An 18,038-nucleotide genomic window follows, 5' to 3' on the forward strand; every position below is an offset into this window, starting at 1 on the left:
AAGAGGGGTAAGGTCATTGTCAGGAAGGCAGGTGAACACCAGGCTTAAGAATGGTTGGGAATTGTCCACCTGCTGAAGCCATACGCTATTTAAGGATATCTCTTATACAGACAACCAATGGGAAGTGGGTTAGGAATTATAACACACCTGCCAACACACAGAATCATGATTACGAGCTTGAATCCTCCAACTATAAATAGAAGGCTCTCCTCCATTTTACAGGATTGGCTCATCCACCACTTAAACACATACATTCTCTTTCCCTCTCTTCACATTTATTTTCTCTATTGTATTTCTGCTTGTCGAGTACGACCTGATTGTAATCAACCATTAATATAATCACAGTGGATGTAGGATTCGCCTTAAAGCATCCGAACCACTTTAAAATTTGTTACTCGATCCATTTCTCATTTTGCACTTCCATATCACGTGTGATTTTTAAGTCTGTTTAACACTTCACACATGTGAATAGTTGGTGTCAAAATCAAGCATCAACACTCTACATGGTGTTTTCGGACTAATAGGTTTCATGTTACGTCAATTTCTCCCCCACTCCTCACTTGAATCAGTGCTTAGTAGCTTGAAGCCCTGAGTTCGGTCATGGATAATTTCTTATGCCCAAAGGGTGTTTTGGGATATATTACAAACCTCAAGGGAGTTAGGGAATAATAGCCCTTAGGATTCAACTAAATTATTTAAATTTATTTATTCCTAATCGATAATACCGCAACCTATCTGGCGAACTGAATCCAATGATTCACCGAGATGGGCGTAGAGCCGTAAACTCCACCAAGTTTCTATTCTCACGTGCTACAACAACAGGACCCAAGAGCCAAAACTGTTGGGCTGTTGCCCTTCGACTTCGCCTACAAGAACAACCTACTTCTAATGCTGTCACTGTCTCTCGCAGTCTTCTCCCAACACTGACAACGTTGTTCCAATGGCGAAGACGATCGGAGTCTTCTCTAAATCTCCTCTAGTTAACGTCTCTTTCTCTTCATTTAATCGCAGCATCCTACCTTTATCGAGGTTTCTCGATCTTGGTATTGCAAGCTGTAAATTCAATGAAAGAAAGAGAGACTTAACTGTCACTCCTTCCACTGTTGTTGCTGCTCTGCCAACTGTTTGTGAAAAATCTGCTTCACGGATAACTTCATTTAATGAGGTGAGGTTTGACTTTGGTTTTTGGATTTTGAAGATTTTTTGCTGATGTGGGGTTCTTTTATTTGGGTGTTTTTGTAGTTGATTGAGTCTTTGATTAGTCGGGTGGATTTATCGGAAACAGAGGCTGAAGCGTCGCTGGAATTTTTGTTGAATGAAGCCAATGAGGCTTTAATTAGTGCTTTTCTCGTGTTGCTTAGAGCCAAAGGGGAGACTTTTGAAGAGGTAAAAACTAATCACTCTTGTTTGTTTTGATGTAATGAATTCAATGTCTTATCATTTCAAACAATTAATGGAGCACCTCGTTATTGGAGAAAATAAAATTGCTTTTATGGAGTTTNATATTCTGATATCAAATTAAGTTGTTATCTCAGTTAAGATCTTAACTTAGTAGTTAGAAGCTCGACATTTTATATTAATAATATAGGTGGCTACTCTGACCAGATTTTCATTCAAACATTCAGTATTCTCTTATCTTCTACAAGCACGTGAAGCCTCTTTGGAATTTTTGCTTTGATCAATTACCATCATGAAGGGCAAGCAAACCACCTTTCAACACATCATTTTGGCATTACCTCTTCTTTGTTTTTTTAGTTCATAAGAACAAATCTTATAGCTTTTGTGCTGTAGTGGACCAAGCAAGAAGAAAGAGAGATCATCAAAGAGGAAAGAAAACAAAATTAATGAAGATTTCAGAGCAAAATGTGAAGAGTGAAGCTCATATTTTGTGTTATAGTTTTGCTGTTCAAGGTCACTTGAACCCTATTCTTCAATTTTACAAACGTTTGGCCTCAAAAGGCCTCAAGGTGACTCTAGTCTCCACCATTTCAGCCAGCAGTAAGCTCATCAAAACTCAATCCTGCAGCCCCGTCGATGTTGAGCTCCTCGATGTCGACCTCAGGGACATTCCTAATACTTCCAAAGAGTGTGAAAGAGATGAAACTCAAAATTATTTAGAGCATTACAAGACTGTTGTTGCACCGAGTCTCGCTGCGTTCCTCGAGAATCAAATGAGTTCTAACTACCCGCCTAAATTTCTCGTTTCTGACTCGATTATACCGTGGGCACTAGACATCACGAAGAGATTCGGTATCGATGGAGCTCCATTTTTCACTCAATCTTGCTCTTGTAATACCATGTATTATCAGTTTTATCGAGAGAAAAGCAAAGTTAATGCTTTTGAAGATCAAGCTATGGTGTTGCTGCCTTCTTTTCCACCGCTCAAGATCAATGAGCTACCATCGTTTCTCAATGGAAGTGGCACTTACCCGTCTTTGATAGACCTGTACCTCAATCAATTCTCCACTATTGAAGAAGTAAACTGGCTATTCTTTAACAGTTTTGATAAGCTGGAAGAGGAGGTAAATATGGGATCAGTGTTCGTATATGAATCTTTCATTTTTATTTTCACAAAATAGAGAATGTATAAGAGCTAAGAGAGAAGATTTCTCATATAAAATTCAATTTTATTTTTTTTCTTTTATCTTCTCCCTCCACTTTCACAAAACAAAAACTTAATTTTCAAATCAAGATTATATCACAAAATTGCATATGGAAATCAACCCTACCATATCAGAGACAAGTTCTTCAGGACGAATAAAATAAGTGTTAATTTGAAAGAATTATATAAGACATGCAAATATTATAATTCTATTTTTTTCTCTTCTTTTTATATTTTTTATTAGAGGTTGTATTCATCCTACATCATTAATTCGGTATATTGTTATGGTGTATATATGTGATTAGCTCCTTTTGTCCTGGAGCTCGTTTATATATCATAGAGTTTGAATTCTACCTAAACCCATTTATCATTTTTAAATAGTTAATTATGTTTTCATTTTTCATATTTTTCAATCACTTTTAATACTTTAATTCACATTTTTCAATCAATTTCAATTCTTTTAGAAAACATAAAACGGATTCATAAATGAATTCATCTTTTTTTTTTTTTTTAATTGATTTTTGCACTCCCTTCATGTTGCTTTGAAGATGAGTTCGGATTGGCTAACTTTCTGACAGGCAATCACCTGGATGGCAACTCAACTTCCAGTCAAGGCAATCGGACCAACCATACCATCAAAATACTTAGACAGCCGGTTGAAGAACGACAAAGATTATGGCCTCAACCTCTTCAAACCAAACACCGAAACCTACCTTAAATGGCTTCACTCAAAGCAACCAGCCTCAGTCATTTACGTTTCATTCGGAAGCCTGGCAGCCCTTGAAAAAAACCAAATGGAAGAAATCGCATGGGGACTAAAGAACAGCAACATCTTCTTCTTGTGGGTAGTAAGGGAATCCGAATCTGAAAAGCTTCCGAAAAATTTATCGGAGGAAACATCCGAGAAGGGTTTGGTGGTGAGCTGGTGCTCTCAGCTAGAAGTTCTAGCTCACGAGTCAGTGGGGTGTTTCATGACACATTGCGGGTGGAACTCGACGCTTGAGGCGGTAAGCATGAGGGTGCCGATGGTGGCAATGCCGCAATGGACGGATCAGCCAACGAACGCCAATTTTATTGAGGATGTGTGGGGTTGGGATGAGGGCGAGGGGGAATGGAGAAGGGATTGTGAAAAGAGAGGAGATTGAGGTTTGCATAAGGGAAGTCATGGAAGGAGAAAGAGGGAAGGAGATTAAGAGGAATTCAACGAAATGGAAGGACTTGGCGAAAGAGGCAGTTGATGAAGGTGGAAGTACTGATAAGAACATACAAGAGTTTGTTGCAAAAGTTTTATATATGTAGTGAGATTTTATTTCCCAAGGTGTGAGAAAATCTATACTAGCATGGGTACTGACTTACCATTCTGAATATTATTATTATTATTATTATTATTATTATTATTATTATTATTATTATTTCGATAACTAGGTGTCCCCTCCATTAATTCCCATCCCCGGGATTCATTGCACACTCTACAAATCGAATGAGTCAAGTACGTAAGACACAAATGTGAATTGACATATGTCTTTTAAATTTTATTATTATTATTTTGATAACTAGGGTGTCCTCTCAACTAATCTCCGTCGGGGTACATTAAATACCCTACAAACTCAATGGGTCAAGTAAGACACAAATGTAGTAGGTGACGACTTTGTAGGACTCGACACAAGGTCATACAGGAGTAACCCACCGAAATAGCTAAAGTTTTTATATCCTACCATAAGACTAGTGGTTAAATTTTTATAAACTAAATTTAGTAAGAAAAAAGGTATGTAAGTTTTTTTATTATTTTCCATTAAAATTAATAACAAATCATTGTTAATTGAACAATTTGTAGTTTGGATCCTCCTATTAAAGAGTTAAAAAAACTATGCCCTATCTAATAATATCTTATAAGAATTTATTATAATAGCACGATAATTAATTATAGCATCGTAATAAGAGTAAATGACATGTTCCCACCCAAGGTTTATCGAAATGGCAAGTTCCCACCCCTGGTTTCATTTATTCCAGATTCTCACCCTCAATTAAACACCGTCAGTGATTGTTCAACTAAGGGTTAGAATCTGGAAAACTAACTTGGGCCTTTTATCGAGCAATAGTGGGCGAGACTTCGGGCTTTGATTTCTAGCAAACAGGAAGTTAGAAACGGCCAAAAAAACATAATCACACAAACTACAACACAAGGAAAGTCTATTGGTGTAGTTCAATGATGGCGGTTGCTCTCTGATTGAATAGAAAACGATAGAAAAGATACCCAAAATTGCAACATGGCAAGTGTGGAAGTGGCCAGAAAAGTGAGTGATGATGGCAAGTGGGGTTATGGGTTTTGTAAAGGAGGTTATGGGGAGTCCAACGGTGGTCTTAGAAATTATTTTGGAGTTTGGGATAGGTCGAAAAATGCCAAAAACTGGCGGTTGGGGCGATGCTAATGTGAGTCGATTCTTGCTAACATGAGCCCACTTTCAGCCAAAGGAGCACAGGGCACATTAGTGTACTAACGTGACCCTCGCTATAGTTGAAAGTTAAAATTTAAGGGTGGGAATCTGAAATTTATGAAACCAAGGGTGGGAACTGCCATTTCACTAAACCTTGGGTGGGAACATTTAGTTTACTCTCGTAATAACAATTTGAATGGTATTTTTAAAAATTTGAAAATGAGAGCTAACTAATATGGTTAGTAATCATCAATTATAAGGCTTTAGGTCTTATGGATTTGGTGACCGACATTAAAGTACTAGTGTGACTTTTGGACCATGCTATATAATGGGGGCAATGGTCCCTCAATCAATTATTTATTCTTTATCTTATTAACGTATGATTGTCATGTGACATGCTTTTAAGTAATGCTAGGTCCACAACCCAATCTCACAAACTCCAGCATGGCAACTTGTCATTGGTTAGCTCGCAAAATAGGTCCTGGCTACTTGTATGGATCTTGCCTGCCTATTTGTGTGCTAACCAATGACGAGTTATCATGTTGAGGGTTGTGAGATTGGGTTGCGAACCTAGCATTATGACATACTTTTTTGGGGTATTACATCATTTCTTTCATTATTTCTTAAGAGAAATTACATTGATAACCTTAGATTAGTAATCAACTGTTAGGATTATTTTACAATTAGGATTATTATGTTAAGTCTTTTATAATTATGCTATTATCTTATTAGGATATAATTATGGTTATTTTATTATTCTTTTATAATTATGATAGAATATCTTATTAGATTTGAATTAGACAATTAGAGTCCTTTTGGGAGTCATTTGGAGTCAAATGTAAGGCTATATAATAGCCTAAATCTAGATTGTGGTTATCAATAAAGAATTTTGTCAATTAATCTCTCTATCTCTTGTTCTTGGAGGTCTCTATTCCTAATATAAACAGATTCTATCCCAAACCCTATCATTGGTGCTCTCGTTCCTTAATTATGGCTGAAGGCACTCGCTTGTGTCTTTTGCATGAGTAGCTTGCTAAAATTAAGGCCCTACAATCTGCCTAGGCAAAGGCTGTCACTTCTTTAACAGAGAAATTGGAAGTTTTGACAAGTGGTTTTTAAGATGTTACTTTGTAGATTTCAGCTCTAAACAACATGTTCGATCAAACCTGCCAGCAAAACCAACATTTCGGTGAATCATCTTCAGATTTGACTGGGCGACGTGGATCGACTTCCAAGAGTTTTTTTCCCAAATCTTTCCATTTAGAAGTCCCTTGCTTTGATGGCATGGATCCCTGTGGCTGGAGGTTTAAAGTCAAGCAATTCTTTGATTACTATAATATCCCTACCGAGCAACGATTAACGATCTCTTCCTTCCACATGGATGGGCCAACTCCCTCTTGGTTTCGTTGGATGCATTCCAATAGGCAGATTCATTCCTGACATTCTTTCCTACAAGATTTAGATATTTGTTTTGGGCCTTCAGAATTTTTGGATTACCAAGGGCAGTTGGCGAAACTTACTCAAGTAGGTTCTGTATTCGTTTATCAAACAAAATTTAAGGAACTCTCTAATCAAGTTTCTGGCCTTTCAGGTATGTCCCATCTAAGTTGCTTTGTATCAGGGCTTAAACTAGAAATCCGAACGGAGGTGCAGTCCTTCTGCCCTCAACCATGCCATGAGTCGTGCTCACTTGCAGGAAGACAAGCTATAGGATCTACACCTATACTTGCAATCTTCCGACCCCCAATCTTGCGATCCTAGTAAATCAACTCCTAATGTTCCTTCAGCACATCAAGCCCTTTTGCCGACTCCAAACGAATTGGATTCCTTGCCTGTTAAGCTACTCACGACAGCACAGATGCAAGAACGGTGCAACAAAGGTTTGTGCTATAATTGCAATAAGCCCTTTCAACCTAGGCATCACTACAAGGCCAAGTTCTTTCTCTTGCTGATGGAGGGGGAGGATGATGAACACGAGGATGAATCAGGATAACTGCTGTTGATGGTGTTGTACCTTGCAACCTTGAAGACAAGGTTAAGCCGAAGGGGAAGGCAATGTTAGGATTATTTTAGAATTAGGATAATTATGTTAAGTCTTTTATTATTATCTTTTATAATTATGTTAAGTCTTTTATAATTATGCTATTATCTTATTAGGATAGAATTAGGATTATCTTATTATTCTTTTATAATTATGATAGAATATCTTATTAGATTTGAATTAGGCAATCAGAGTCCTTTTGGGAGTAATTTGGAGTCAAGCGTAAGGCTATATAATAGCCTAAATCTAGATTGTGTTTATCAATGAAGAATTTTTTCAATTAATCTCTCTATCTCTTGTTCTTGGAGGTCTCTGTTCCTCATATAAATATATCCTATCCCAAACCTAATCATCAACTCTGGAAAGACTTCACAAAAAGACAATGACACCCCCAAAATTATAATGCTTTTATATCTTTCAACGATGTTTGGAGTATCTGGAAGTTCAACGATAGTGAAAGTTGGGGGGTGTGATGTGAATGTAATTCCTGCAAAAGTAAGCTTATAAAAAGTTAGCTCCATTAGTTTGGGCTTAGAAGCGAAGAAAAAGGAGAGCCAAGAGCCAAGAGCAAGAAATGGAACTCATACTTTATCCTTTAGTTTCCCTTCACAAAGTCACTTGAACCCACTTCTTCAATTCTACAAAACTTTGCTTCAAAGGGTCTTAAGGTGACTCTAATTTAAACCAATTCATCAACCACAAACTTCATTCAAATCCAAGAAAGCTCGATCACCATCGAGCTCATTTCTAACGGGTTGGAGGAAGGTGAAAAGCCAACAAGTTTTCTTTGAGAGTTACAAGATCTTTGTTTTGGAAACCTTAGCTAAGCTCATTGAGAAACAGCTTCATTCTAAATACCCACCTAAGTTTCTCGTTTATGATCATCTCACACCATGGGCTCTAGACGTAGCTTGAAGATTTGGCATCGATGGATGATAGACTTATAATTTTATATTTTTATTATCCTTGCATTTAGTTTATTTGGCATGTTTAATATCTTATGGTGCTTATTTGTGATGATTTTTATGTATAAAGCATTTGTGGGTAAGAGTTAGTAAAATATACTTAAAATCATAAGTTTCCAACATTTTTACTTTTGGATGTTTTGGGCTGTTTGCAGATTCTTGATGGACTTGGAGTTATAGTTTGGTTTTTGGACCTTCTATGAAGTTAAAGTAGACATCTTAACCTTTCCAAGTTGGGATGGCACGTCCAGAGACGACTTTGTTTGGGCCTCCAATTGTTGGTGTAAAGTCAGAGCTAAAAACTGAATTCAAATCCTGATTGGGAGTAGGATTTCTGTCCCACCACTCGAGCTTCCAAAATCCAAATGAGGCCATTAAAAAGCCCAAATTAAATTAAAAATCCTGTGCTACAATTCTTATGAAGGGGCCGAAGTCTAGAATGTTTGTTGTCCTGTCCAAAACTGGCCTGGAAGTTACGGCTTCTACCTAGAAGCTTTAATCCTTAGCTGATTTGGATTATTTTTGTATGGCTTGTATAAAGACTTGGTCCAATTTCAAGAGAGAGTTCAATACAAGTCTGGAGGGCTGGAAATTCGTGTGACTTAGCTGGAAACTCACTGGCACGAAATAAGGCAGCCTTGAAGAGAGAGAGAATCATGTTTTCCTAAAGGGGTTTAGTTGATTGCCGTAATTTTAGGAGTTGGCTTTTAAAGGGCAGTTTATATACTTTTCTTTGGGATATAAATAGAATTTTTAGGCTGCTAGGGTTTTAGAGGTTGGAGACAGAATGCAATTTTATTTTTATTTTTTTATTCGTGCTTTTCATCTCATCATGTCTAGCTAAATTCTTTAGTTTGATTCAAGCAAACTCCAATCCGGTTAGCATAATTGCGAGACTTTGTTCTTAATTTGAATTATTCTTCTATTCATATATTTGTGTTTCTTTGTTTTATTTATTAATGGTTGCATGATTTAATTGATTAAAGAGGTTTGTTAATTGATTGATTGCTAAACTAAATTTGTAATCCGTAATTGTTGTAATATTCAGTTAGAGTAGTAATTAAACAAAACAATTGTGAGTCAAGCTTTTGTTGATTGCTTAAAAGAAATATGGAATGAGCTAAATAATTTGACGCTTGTTCGACTGTTGTTCATTTTTAACTACTTCCTAATTCATAATTCTATCAGTAAATTCATAAGGATTGCTTAATACCAAGTGGTTTATTGATCAGAATTAATTTCTGTGATGGGCTTAGATTAACGAACTTAGATAAGGTAAAGATTGTCTGGCTTCTTGATAATCTTTGGTTAAATATCCAATAAAAGAATAATATATGTATTAGAAGTCAGCGATCAGTTTGCAATTTTTTTGTGGGTAATTTTCCATGAATCGAAATAATTTTTGATTGAATTCGCTTTACTTAATTCATGTTATTAGTAATTACTCTTGTGTCAATTAATTTTCGATGTAAAATTTCCCCCTTTTTCTCATTAATTCATTGTGATATTAAGTTGGGTAATTTGATTAACTAGTCTCCGTGGATTGACCTGTACAAATTGCGATTACAAGTTGTGAGTAAAGTAATTTAATTTTTGGTTGCGCTCGGCACGCATCGATGGAGCCATGTTTTTTCTCAAACTTTGGCAATTAATGCCATTTGCTATCATTTTTACCAGGGGAGGTTCAAAGTTCCTATGGAAGAGTTGACAATATCACTACCTTCTCTGCCAAAACTAACAGTCAACGATCTACCATCGATTTTCATTTATGAAAATGACAAGAACCCATTTTTTTAAGCTTAACCATTGTGGAAAACTCATATTTGTCAAACTTATGAGTTGTGTGTGCACAACAGTTTTGCGTGCACACTAGTTGTCAGACTTGTGTCTTGGCTTGTTTCATTTAGATTGTATGTGCACAACAGTCTGTGCTTACACTCTCGTTTCAGATATTTGCAACCCAACACAAGTTGCATGTCTGATAAAGTGAAAAAGATATTATTTATCTTTGTCCCTCACTTTTTAGGATCTTTTTACATGTGTCATAATATTCTCAAGTGGTCCTAGGGGATAAAGTTTTTTTCTTGATTTGTTTTGTGGTCCAAACCAAAACAAGGAATGCTTTTCTTATTTGGACAAACATGTGTCAGTCCCTTGTTGGCTGACATGGCACTATAGTGTTGAGCAGGAAACCCTACATTATATAATACCCTTTCTTGCGTGTGTGAATCTAACATTTTGATATTTTGTTTCATTGTACTCTGAAATTTCTTAGAGTATTTCTTCTCTTAAGGTTCAAGATTCATTTCCATTTTTGTGCGAAAACCTCACCATATCAAACACAGTCTTGATGGCTCTTGGAACGTGGTTCCTCTGCTGAAGCTACTGTGTGGCGTCGGTGCTTGAAGCTTGGTGGTTCACAAGTTCCTCTCGGGTGTGTTCGTGAAGAAGGTCCAAGGAGTTGCTACACATTAAGAATTCAAAGTGTGGTGCTAAGTGTAGAGTTGAACATGAAGTTCTTTTTACTGTATCTTAGATCAACTTTGAACTATATTTTGTAATGTATTTTTAACTTAATGGATTGCTTCGATCTAGACAAGGTCCAATGGATGTAGGCTAAAAGTGGATTTAGTCGAACCATGTATACAGCTATGTTCTTTATTTTCTGCACTTGTATTTGATGTGTTCAAATTGGAAATGTTTTAATCTACTTGGTAATTATTCCGCTGCACTTAAAATGGGTAACCACACTCTAAAATGAGTTAAATCTAAAACTCTCTCCCCACCAACCATCAACCAATTCTCGAATCTTGGAGAAACAAAATGTTTGTTTTGTAACACTTTAGATAAGCTAGAAGATGAGGTAAATTCAGAGATTCGATGCATTCATACGTATATATACATACATGCAACTTGTTGAGTTGGTGAAATTTGTAAATTTCTATTAGGTAAATTCAGAGGTTGGAGAATGACAAAAATTATGGCCTCAGCCTCTTCAAACCAACCACTGATTCTTGCCTAAAATGGTTAGACTCTAATGAAATTGGCTCTGTAGTCTATGTATCATTTGGGAGCTTTTCTACAATAGAAAAAGAGAAACTAAAGAAAGTGGCCTAAGGGCTCAAGATGAGTAATTGTTACTTCTTATGGGCGGTGAGGTAATGCGAATCTGAAAAGCTTCCGAGAAATTTCTCTGAGGAAACATCTGAGAAGGGTTCGGTTGTGAGCTAGTGTCCTCAACTTGAAGTTCTAGCTCACAAACCAGTACAATGTTTTGTGACACATTGCAGGTGAAACTCGCCGCTCGAAGCACTAAGCTTGGGGGTGGCAATGATGGCGGTGCCACAATGGACGGATCAAACAACTAATGCTAAGTTTGTTGAAGATGTATGGCATGTTGGGGTTTGATAAGCATTCATAATATCTATATATTTGTTATATTTCCTCATGTTTTAATGGTTATAAATGCTTAAGTCTTGGGTTTTGATTATGTTTCATATTTTGTGGAGTAGATTGAGGAGTTAAATCAAATTGAATTCAAAATCAAGAGTTTTGAAGAGAAAAAATCAGAGCTCAAAAAGAGATACATTCCAGAAGTGGATTTTTCTTAAAGCATGGGCACGTCCTGTTTTCCCAAAATGTTCATAAAAGCAGTCAGCAAATAAAGTGTGGGCGCGCCTTACTGGATCCGAGGTTTTTGACCTAGGGTTACGAATTTGTTAGAGAAAAAGATATGCATGACAGCTGGAAATATTTATTTACCCTTTCTTAATCTCTAGGGTTCGCCAAGACTCCCTATTTTGGTGGGATTTGCTTTTAATTAGTTTCCTAATCTAGATAGGGTAACTATTATTAGATGGAGTTATAAATAGGGAGATTATTCACAAGAAAGGGGGAGATCTATCTCTACCTCTCTTTCTTCTCTTTTCTTTAGGCGTTCTTTTAAATTATGAGTAGCTAAATACTTTTCTTCCAAATGAAGGATAATTGAAGTTTTGGTTCTTCAAGAATTGTGAGATCTAAATAATTTTCAGTGTTCTTTTATTTCTTTACTATTTATATATCTTCTATGTTTATTAACAATTGTTGTGTTGATTGATTGATGCAAAGGGCCTGTTGTTCAATTATCAGGTTGATAAATTGTCATTTAGAACTTTAAATCCGTAATTAATATTAGTGGTAAAATAAAATAGTTGATTATAAAGGGATTTTCGATTTATGTTATGAAGATGTATAATCTAGTCTAAATCAATCGAGCTTGTGTATTTGTTGGCTAGAATTGGTAGTCTCTCTAATTATTAATGTTGTCGATAGATTAAATCCTAAGAGCTTGTTTTGGTTACCAAGAAAGTAAGGAGAGATAGGTTGTTAGAGCTTGTTAATAACCATAACCAATTTAGTGAAGAATAGAAGATTTTATCCTTGTATCTGTGATCAATTCTCTGAACCAATTCCGAAATTATACCTTTGGTTGGATATTTGCTTGATATTGATTTCTCATTAATTTTTAGTTGATTATAATTGCTTTCTTTTATCTCACTTCGAAATCTCAAAACCCCCCTTTTTCTTTGCTTTAATTTTCATTAAAATAAATCTACCCAGTCTCTATGGATACGACCTTGTTCATCACTGTTACAGTTTATATTTTTTTCAAAGTGAGAATTTTATTATTTGTTGGATTCAACACCCACCAAATTTTTGGCGCAGTTGCCGAGGATTGGTGTTAATTAGATTTATTTTAATGCTTCGTTTTTCTCATGCAGGTGAACTCCAATACGATCCTGAGATTGAGAAGACAGCTTGGGAATTGAGGAAAAAAGCTAAATTGCATGAAAAACAAGCATATTCGTCCTCATCCCCCAGATTTAATTTAGTACCTGACTTGGTTGATTCATAGTGCTTCTTTTAGTGACTCTGAAATAGAAGAAGCAATGGCCAATCAAGAGAGAACTTTAAGGGAATTGGCTGCACCAAATGTAAATCAATAGCCACTCTGCATTACATATCCAGCTTTGGAAGTAGGTTTTGAGTTAAAATCTGGATTGATCCATTTGCTCCCAACTTTTCGTGGTCTTGAGAATGAAGATCCTCATAAACATCTAAAGGAATTCCACGTGGTGTGTTCAAGCATGAAACCACAAGGAGTGACCGAAGAACAAATCAAATTACGTGCTTTTCCATTCTCGTTGACTGAAAAAGCAAAAGATTGGTTATTTTATTTGCCCCCTAGCTCTATAACCACATGGATGGAGATGATGAGATTATTTCTTGATAAATTTTTCCTTGCATCACGAGCTGTTGGCATTAGAAGGAAGATATGTGGAATCAAACAGAAAGATACAGAGACCCTTCATGAGTATTGGGAAAGATTTAAGCAACTCTGTGCAAGCTGTCCACAACATGGAATTTCTGAATAGCTCCTCATTCAATATTTCTACGAAGGGCTCCTACCCATGGAAAGGAAGATGATGGATGCAGCGAGTGGAGGTGCCATAGTGAACAAAACTCCCTGCGACGCTAGAGATTTGATCTCCATCATGGCCGCTAACTCACAACAATTTGGATTCAGGCAGGATACATCTTCAATAAGGGTGAATGAGGTAAGTATATCTTCCCTTGGAAATCAAATATCCAATCTAACTTCTATTGTTCAACAGTTAGCCGTAGGAAATATGCAACAAGTGAAAGCTTGCGGGATTTGTGCTACCATCGGTCATCCAACTGACATGTGCCCCACACTTCGAGATGATTCTCATGAGCAAGCCAATGCAGCTGGAGGATTTCCAGGCCCACCACAAAGGAAATATGATCCCTATTCAAGACCACCATTCCAACACTTTCAACCTAGACCATCTACTCCACCACCACAACAAACCTCCATAGGTTCAGGTATATCTTTAGAAGAAATTGTTAAATCACTTGCAACTAACACGCAGCAATTTCAACAGGAGACAAGAACAAGCATTCAGCAATTGGAGAATCAAATGAATCAACTGGCATCTTCTATGTGCAGATTGGAATCTCAAGGTAAATTGCCCTCACAAACTGTTGTTAACCCAAAACAAAATGTTAGTGCAGTTACCTTGAGAAGCGGGAAGGAGTTGAAGGAACCCAGTAAGGGAGCACGTGGAGAAGAAATTGAAAAAGAAGTAGTTGCTTTTCAACCTCAAACTGACCAGCCTAGAGGACTCGATAGTGAACAACCAAAGTCATTGGTGACAAATCCTCCCTTTCCTACTAGATTGACTAAATCCAAGAAAGAAGAGGAAGAGAAGGAAATTCTTGAAACTTTTCGCAAGGTTGAGGTAAATATTCCCTTACTTGATGCAATTAAACAAATGCCTCGATATGATAAATTTCTCAAGGAGTTGTGCACCAACAAGAGGAAGCTGAAAGGTAATGAAAAGATAAGTATGGGGGAAAATGTTTCAGCCATCCTCCAGAAAAAATTACCTCCAAAATGCAAGGACCCGGGTATGTTTACTATCCCTTGCAAAATAGGTGATGTTAGGATTGAGAAAGCAATGCTAGATCTAGGCGCTTCAATAAATGTCATGCCTCTCTCTATTTATTCATCTTTGAATATTGGTCCATTAAAAGAAACAGGTGTGATTATTCAACTTGTTGATAGATCTAATGTATATCCTGAAGGAGTCTTGGAGGATGTCTTAATACAAGTTAATGGGTTGGTCTTTCCTGCTGATTTTTATGTTCTTGACATGGAAGAAGATGACTTTTCTAATTCAACACTAATGTTATTAGGAAGGCCATTTCTAAAAACATCTAGGACAAAAATTGATGTGCATGATGGTACACTCACCATGGAATTTGATGGTGAAATTATTAAATTCAATATTTATGACACCATGAGGTACCCTAATGATGTGTTTTTTGTTTTTGTTATGGATGTTATTGACCCGTTGGTGCAGGAACAATTACAAAGGAAATTACAATTGCAAGAGTTGGAGGAAATCCGCAATGATGCCTATGAAAGCTCGAGAATATACAAAGAAAAGACCAAAGCCTTTCATGATCAACTAATTTCTAGGAAAAAAATTTCTATTGGTCAAAAAGTTTTACTTTATCACTCTAGACTGAAGTTATTTCCTGGTAAATTGCGTTCTAGATGGGTAGGTCCTTTTATTGTTACTAATGTATTTCCTCATGGTGTAGTTGAAATACAAAGTTCGAATACTGGTAAAACTTTTAAGGTCAATTGTCATCGTTGAAACCTTTTTATGAAGGTTTTCAAGTGTATAATGTTGATCAAATTATTTTGGAAAGTCCAAATTATGGTGATTAAGAGGTGGCAACGTCTAGCCAAAGACGTTAAAGAATGGCGCTTTTGGGAGGCAACCCAACTTTTTGTCTTACTTTCCTTGTTTTATTTTATTTTATTTACATTATTTTTAGTTTTTTTTTTCGGAGTGGATTTGATTTTCTTTCCATTTTTTTTGGCAGAAGATGATTTTCATAACCCGTGGGCATGCCTTACGGAAAATCTTGAATGGAATTGGGCAACAAACCAGACGAGATCTTTGAATACAACGTGCCCACGCCTTATTCCAATTGTTCTCTTGGTTGAACGACTGCCTCCTTCACCTAGCTCAACATCACACGACCTTCACCCCCAAGCACGTGACTGATATCTTGGTTGACGCTCAACATTTTCAGGGGAGTTTTCTACTTACTCTTGTTCTTTTATAGTTTTTGAGGATCTATTTTTGATACATTGAGGACAATGTATAGATTAAGTGTAGGGGAGGGTCTTTGTTTCTAAGAATTTGATATTAGTTTGAACTTCACTTTTAGCTCCCTTTTGATCAATTTTTGCGTCATTTTCCAAGAAAATTTTCAAGGGTCTTTGTTTCTAAGAATTTGATATTAGTTTGAACTTCACTTTTAGCTCCCTTTTGATCAATTTTTGCGTCATTTTCCAGGAAAATTTTCAAAAATCCAAGTGATACTTTAGTTCTTGTTTGTGATCTTTCTCTTCTAAATTCTAGATTATATCGATGCTTGTCTTAAATGATTTGGATTATTGTGAATTATTGAGATAAATTGAGGCGTAATAAGGGATTTGCNGACACTTTGGTCCCAAAAGAACAGCTCGTAAGGTGTTAGAATGTGGGCTGTTTTGGCATACTTTGTTTCATGATTCATATATATTTTGTAAAGCATGTGAACAGTGTCAGAAAACTAGAAATTTAGGGCATAGAGACCAAATGCCACTCACCCCTATTCTTGTTTGTGAAATATTTGATGTATGGGGTATTGATTTCATGGGCCGTTTTCCTTCTTCTCATGGTAATGTTTACATCATTCTTGCTGTGGATTATGTTTCAAAATGGGTAGAAGCTAAGGCTACGCAGAATGACGATGCTAAAGTTGTTGTAGATTTTGTCAAGTCTCATATTTTTGTCAGGTTCGGGACACCAAGAGCTATAATCAGTGATCGTGGGACTCATTTTTGCAACAGAGTAGTAGAGGCTTTATTCAAGAAATATAATGTTACCCACCGCACCTCCACTGCTTACAATCCACAAACAAGTGGGCAAGCTGAAGTATCCAATAGAGAGATCAAGTCCATACTCGAGAAAACTGTCAACCCAAATAGGAAGGATTGGAGTATGCGGCTTGATGATGCACTATGGGCTTACCGAACAGCCTATAAGACCCCCATAGGTATGTCTCCTTACCATTTGGTATTTGGCAAACCATGTCATCTCCCAGTCGAACTAAAACACAAAGCATATTGGGCTATCAAGCATTGCAACATGAGAATGGATGAATCAGGCGAACAAAGCAAATTACAATTGCAAGAGTTGGAGGAAATCCGCAATGAAGCCTATGAAAGCTCGAGAATATACAAAGAAAAGACCAAAGCCTTTCATGATCAACTGATTTCTAGGAAGAAAATTTCTATTGGTCAGAAAGTTTTACTTTATCACTCTAGACTGAAGTTATTTCCTGGTAAATTGTGTTCTAGATGGGTAGGTCCTTTTACAAAGTTCGGATACAGGTAAAACTTTTAAGGTCAATGGTCATCGTTTGAAACCTTTTTATGAAGGTTTTCAAGTGTATAATGTTGATCAAATTATTTTGGAATGTCCAACTTATGACGATTAAGAGGTGACAACGTCTAGCCAAAGACGTTAAAGAACGGCGCTTTTGGGAGGCAACCCAACTTTTTGTCTTACTCTCCTTGTTTTCTTTATTTTATTTAGATGATTTTTAGTTTTTTTTTTTTTCGGAGTGCATTTGATTTTCTTTCCAAATTTTTTTTTGGCAGAAGACGATTTTTGTAACCCGTGGGCACGCCTTATGGAAAATCTTGAATCATGGAATTGGGCAACAAACTAGACGAGATCTTTGAATACAACATGCCCACGCCTTATTCCAATTGTTCCCTTGGTTTCAAAAAAAAAAAAAAAAATCATTCTTTTGATTTTCTATTTCCTTCTTAGTTGCCCTAACTCATCTCCTTTTCCAGCCGCCTCCTTCACCTAGCACATCACCACCTTGCACCACCACACAAGCCTATCACTCAATCTCGCGTCTGCACCTCACCTAACCCGCGTACGCTGAACGGCCCTTTGGGAGCCCACCACACAGCACTCCATCGGTCCACCTCTGTCTCTATTCCTCACGCCATGGGGAAGAGAAAGGCTGCTCAAAGCCAATACAACACACAGCAAGGAACCACTCTAGTGCGTAAAAGAGCTAGAATTGGAAAAGGGAAGCACATTCTTCCACCTTCAGAATCGGATTTGAAAGGGCATTTGACATTCACTAAAAAGAAAGATAAGGCAAGGTATCAAGACATCTGTAAGCGGTCAATAATCCCCTGTAAGTATATTCATCACCCTACAATGGAAGCTTTGAATATCCACACTGCTGTGTTTGCGCTCATTGACAATATCGGGTGGCAAACTTACTTTTGCATTACTTGCCCAGCATTTATTGAACTAGTCAGAGAATTTTACACTACTTTT

At 36.8% G+C, this 18,038-nt stretch overlaps 1 protein-coding gene and 1 pseudogene across 1 annotated transcript; both read left to right on the forward strand.

Moving 5' to 3' along the window:
* The first annotated feature begins 741 nt into the window (after positions 1-741).
* On the forward strand, positions 742-1,420 carry LOC116136909 (anthranilate phosphoribosyltransferase, chloroplastic-like). Its single transcript, XM_031422579.1, has 2 exons — positions 742-1,165; positions 1,243-1,420. Exons 1-2 carry the CDS (start codon positions 941-943, stop codon positions 1,414-1,416), a joined length of 399 nt encoding a protein of 132 aa, XP_031278439.1. The 5' UTR covers positions 742-940; the 3' UTR covers positions 1,417-1,420.
* Positions 1,421-1,723: 303 nt separating this feature from the next.
* Positions 1,724-3,945, forward strand: LOC116135322 (annotated as a pseudogene).
* Positions 3,946-18,038: the final 14,093 nt, after the last annotated feature.

This window comes from Pistacia vera, unplaced genomic scaffold (genome assembly GCF_008641045.1).
Source record: "Pistacia vera cultivar Batoury unplaced genomic scaffold, PisVer_v2 Contig109, whole genome shotgun sequence".
Taxonomy (NCBI): Eukaryota; Viridiplantae; Streptophyta; class Magnoliopsida; order Sapindales; family Anacardiaceae; genus Pistacia; species Pistacia vera.

Excerpts from the sequence above, each read along its gene's own strand:
- LOC116136909 (XM_031422579.1), top strand. The coding sequence starts at position 941 with ATGGCGAAGACGATCGGAGTCTTCTCTAAATCTCCTCTAGTTAACGTC. Across the intron at positions 1,166-1,242 it reads GGATAACTTCATTTAATGAG|TTGATTGAGTCTTTGATTAG; the intron begins GTGAGGTTTGAC and ends GTGTTTTTGTAG.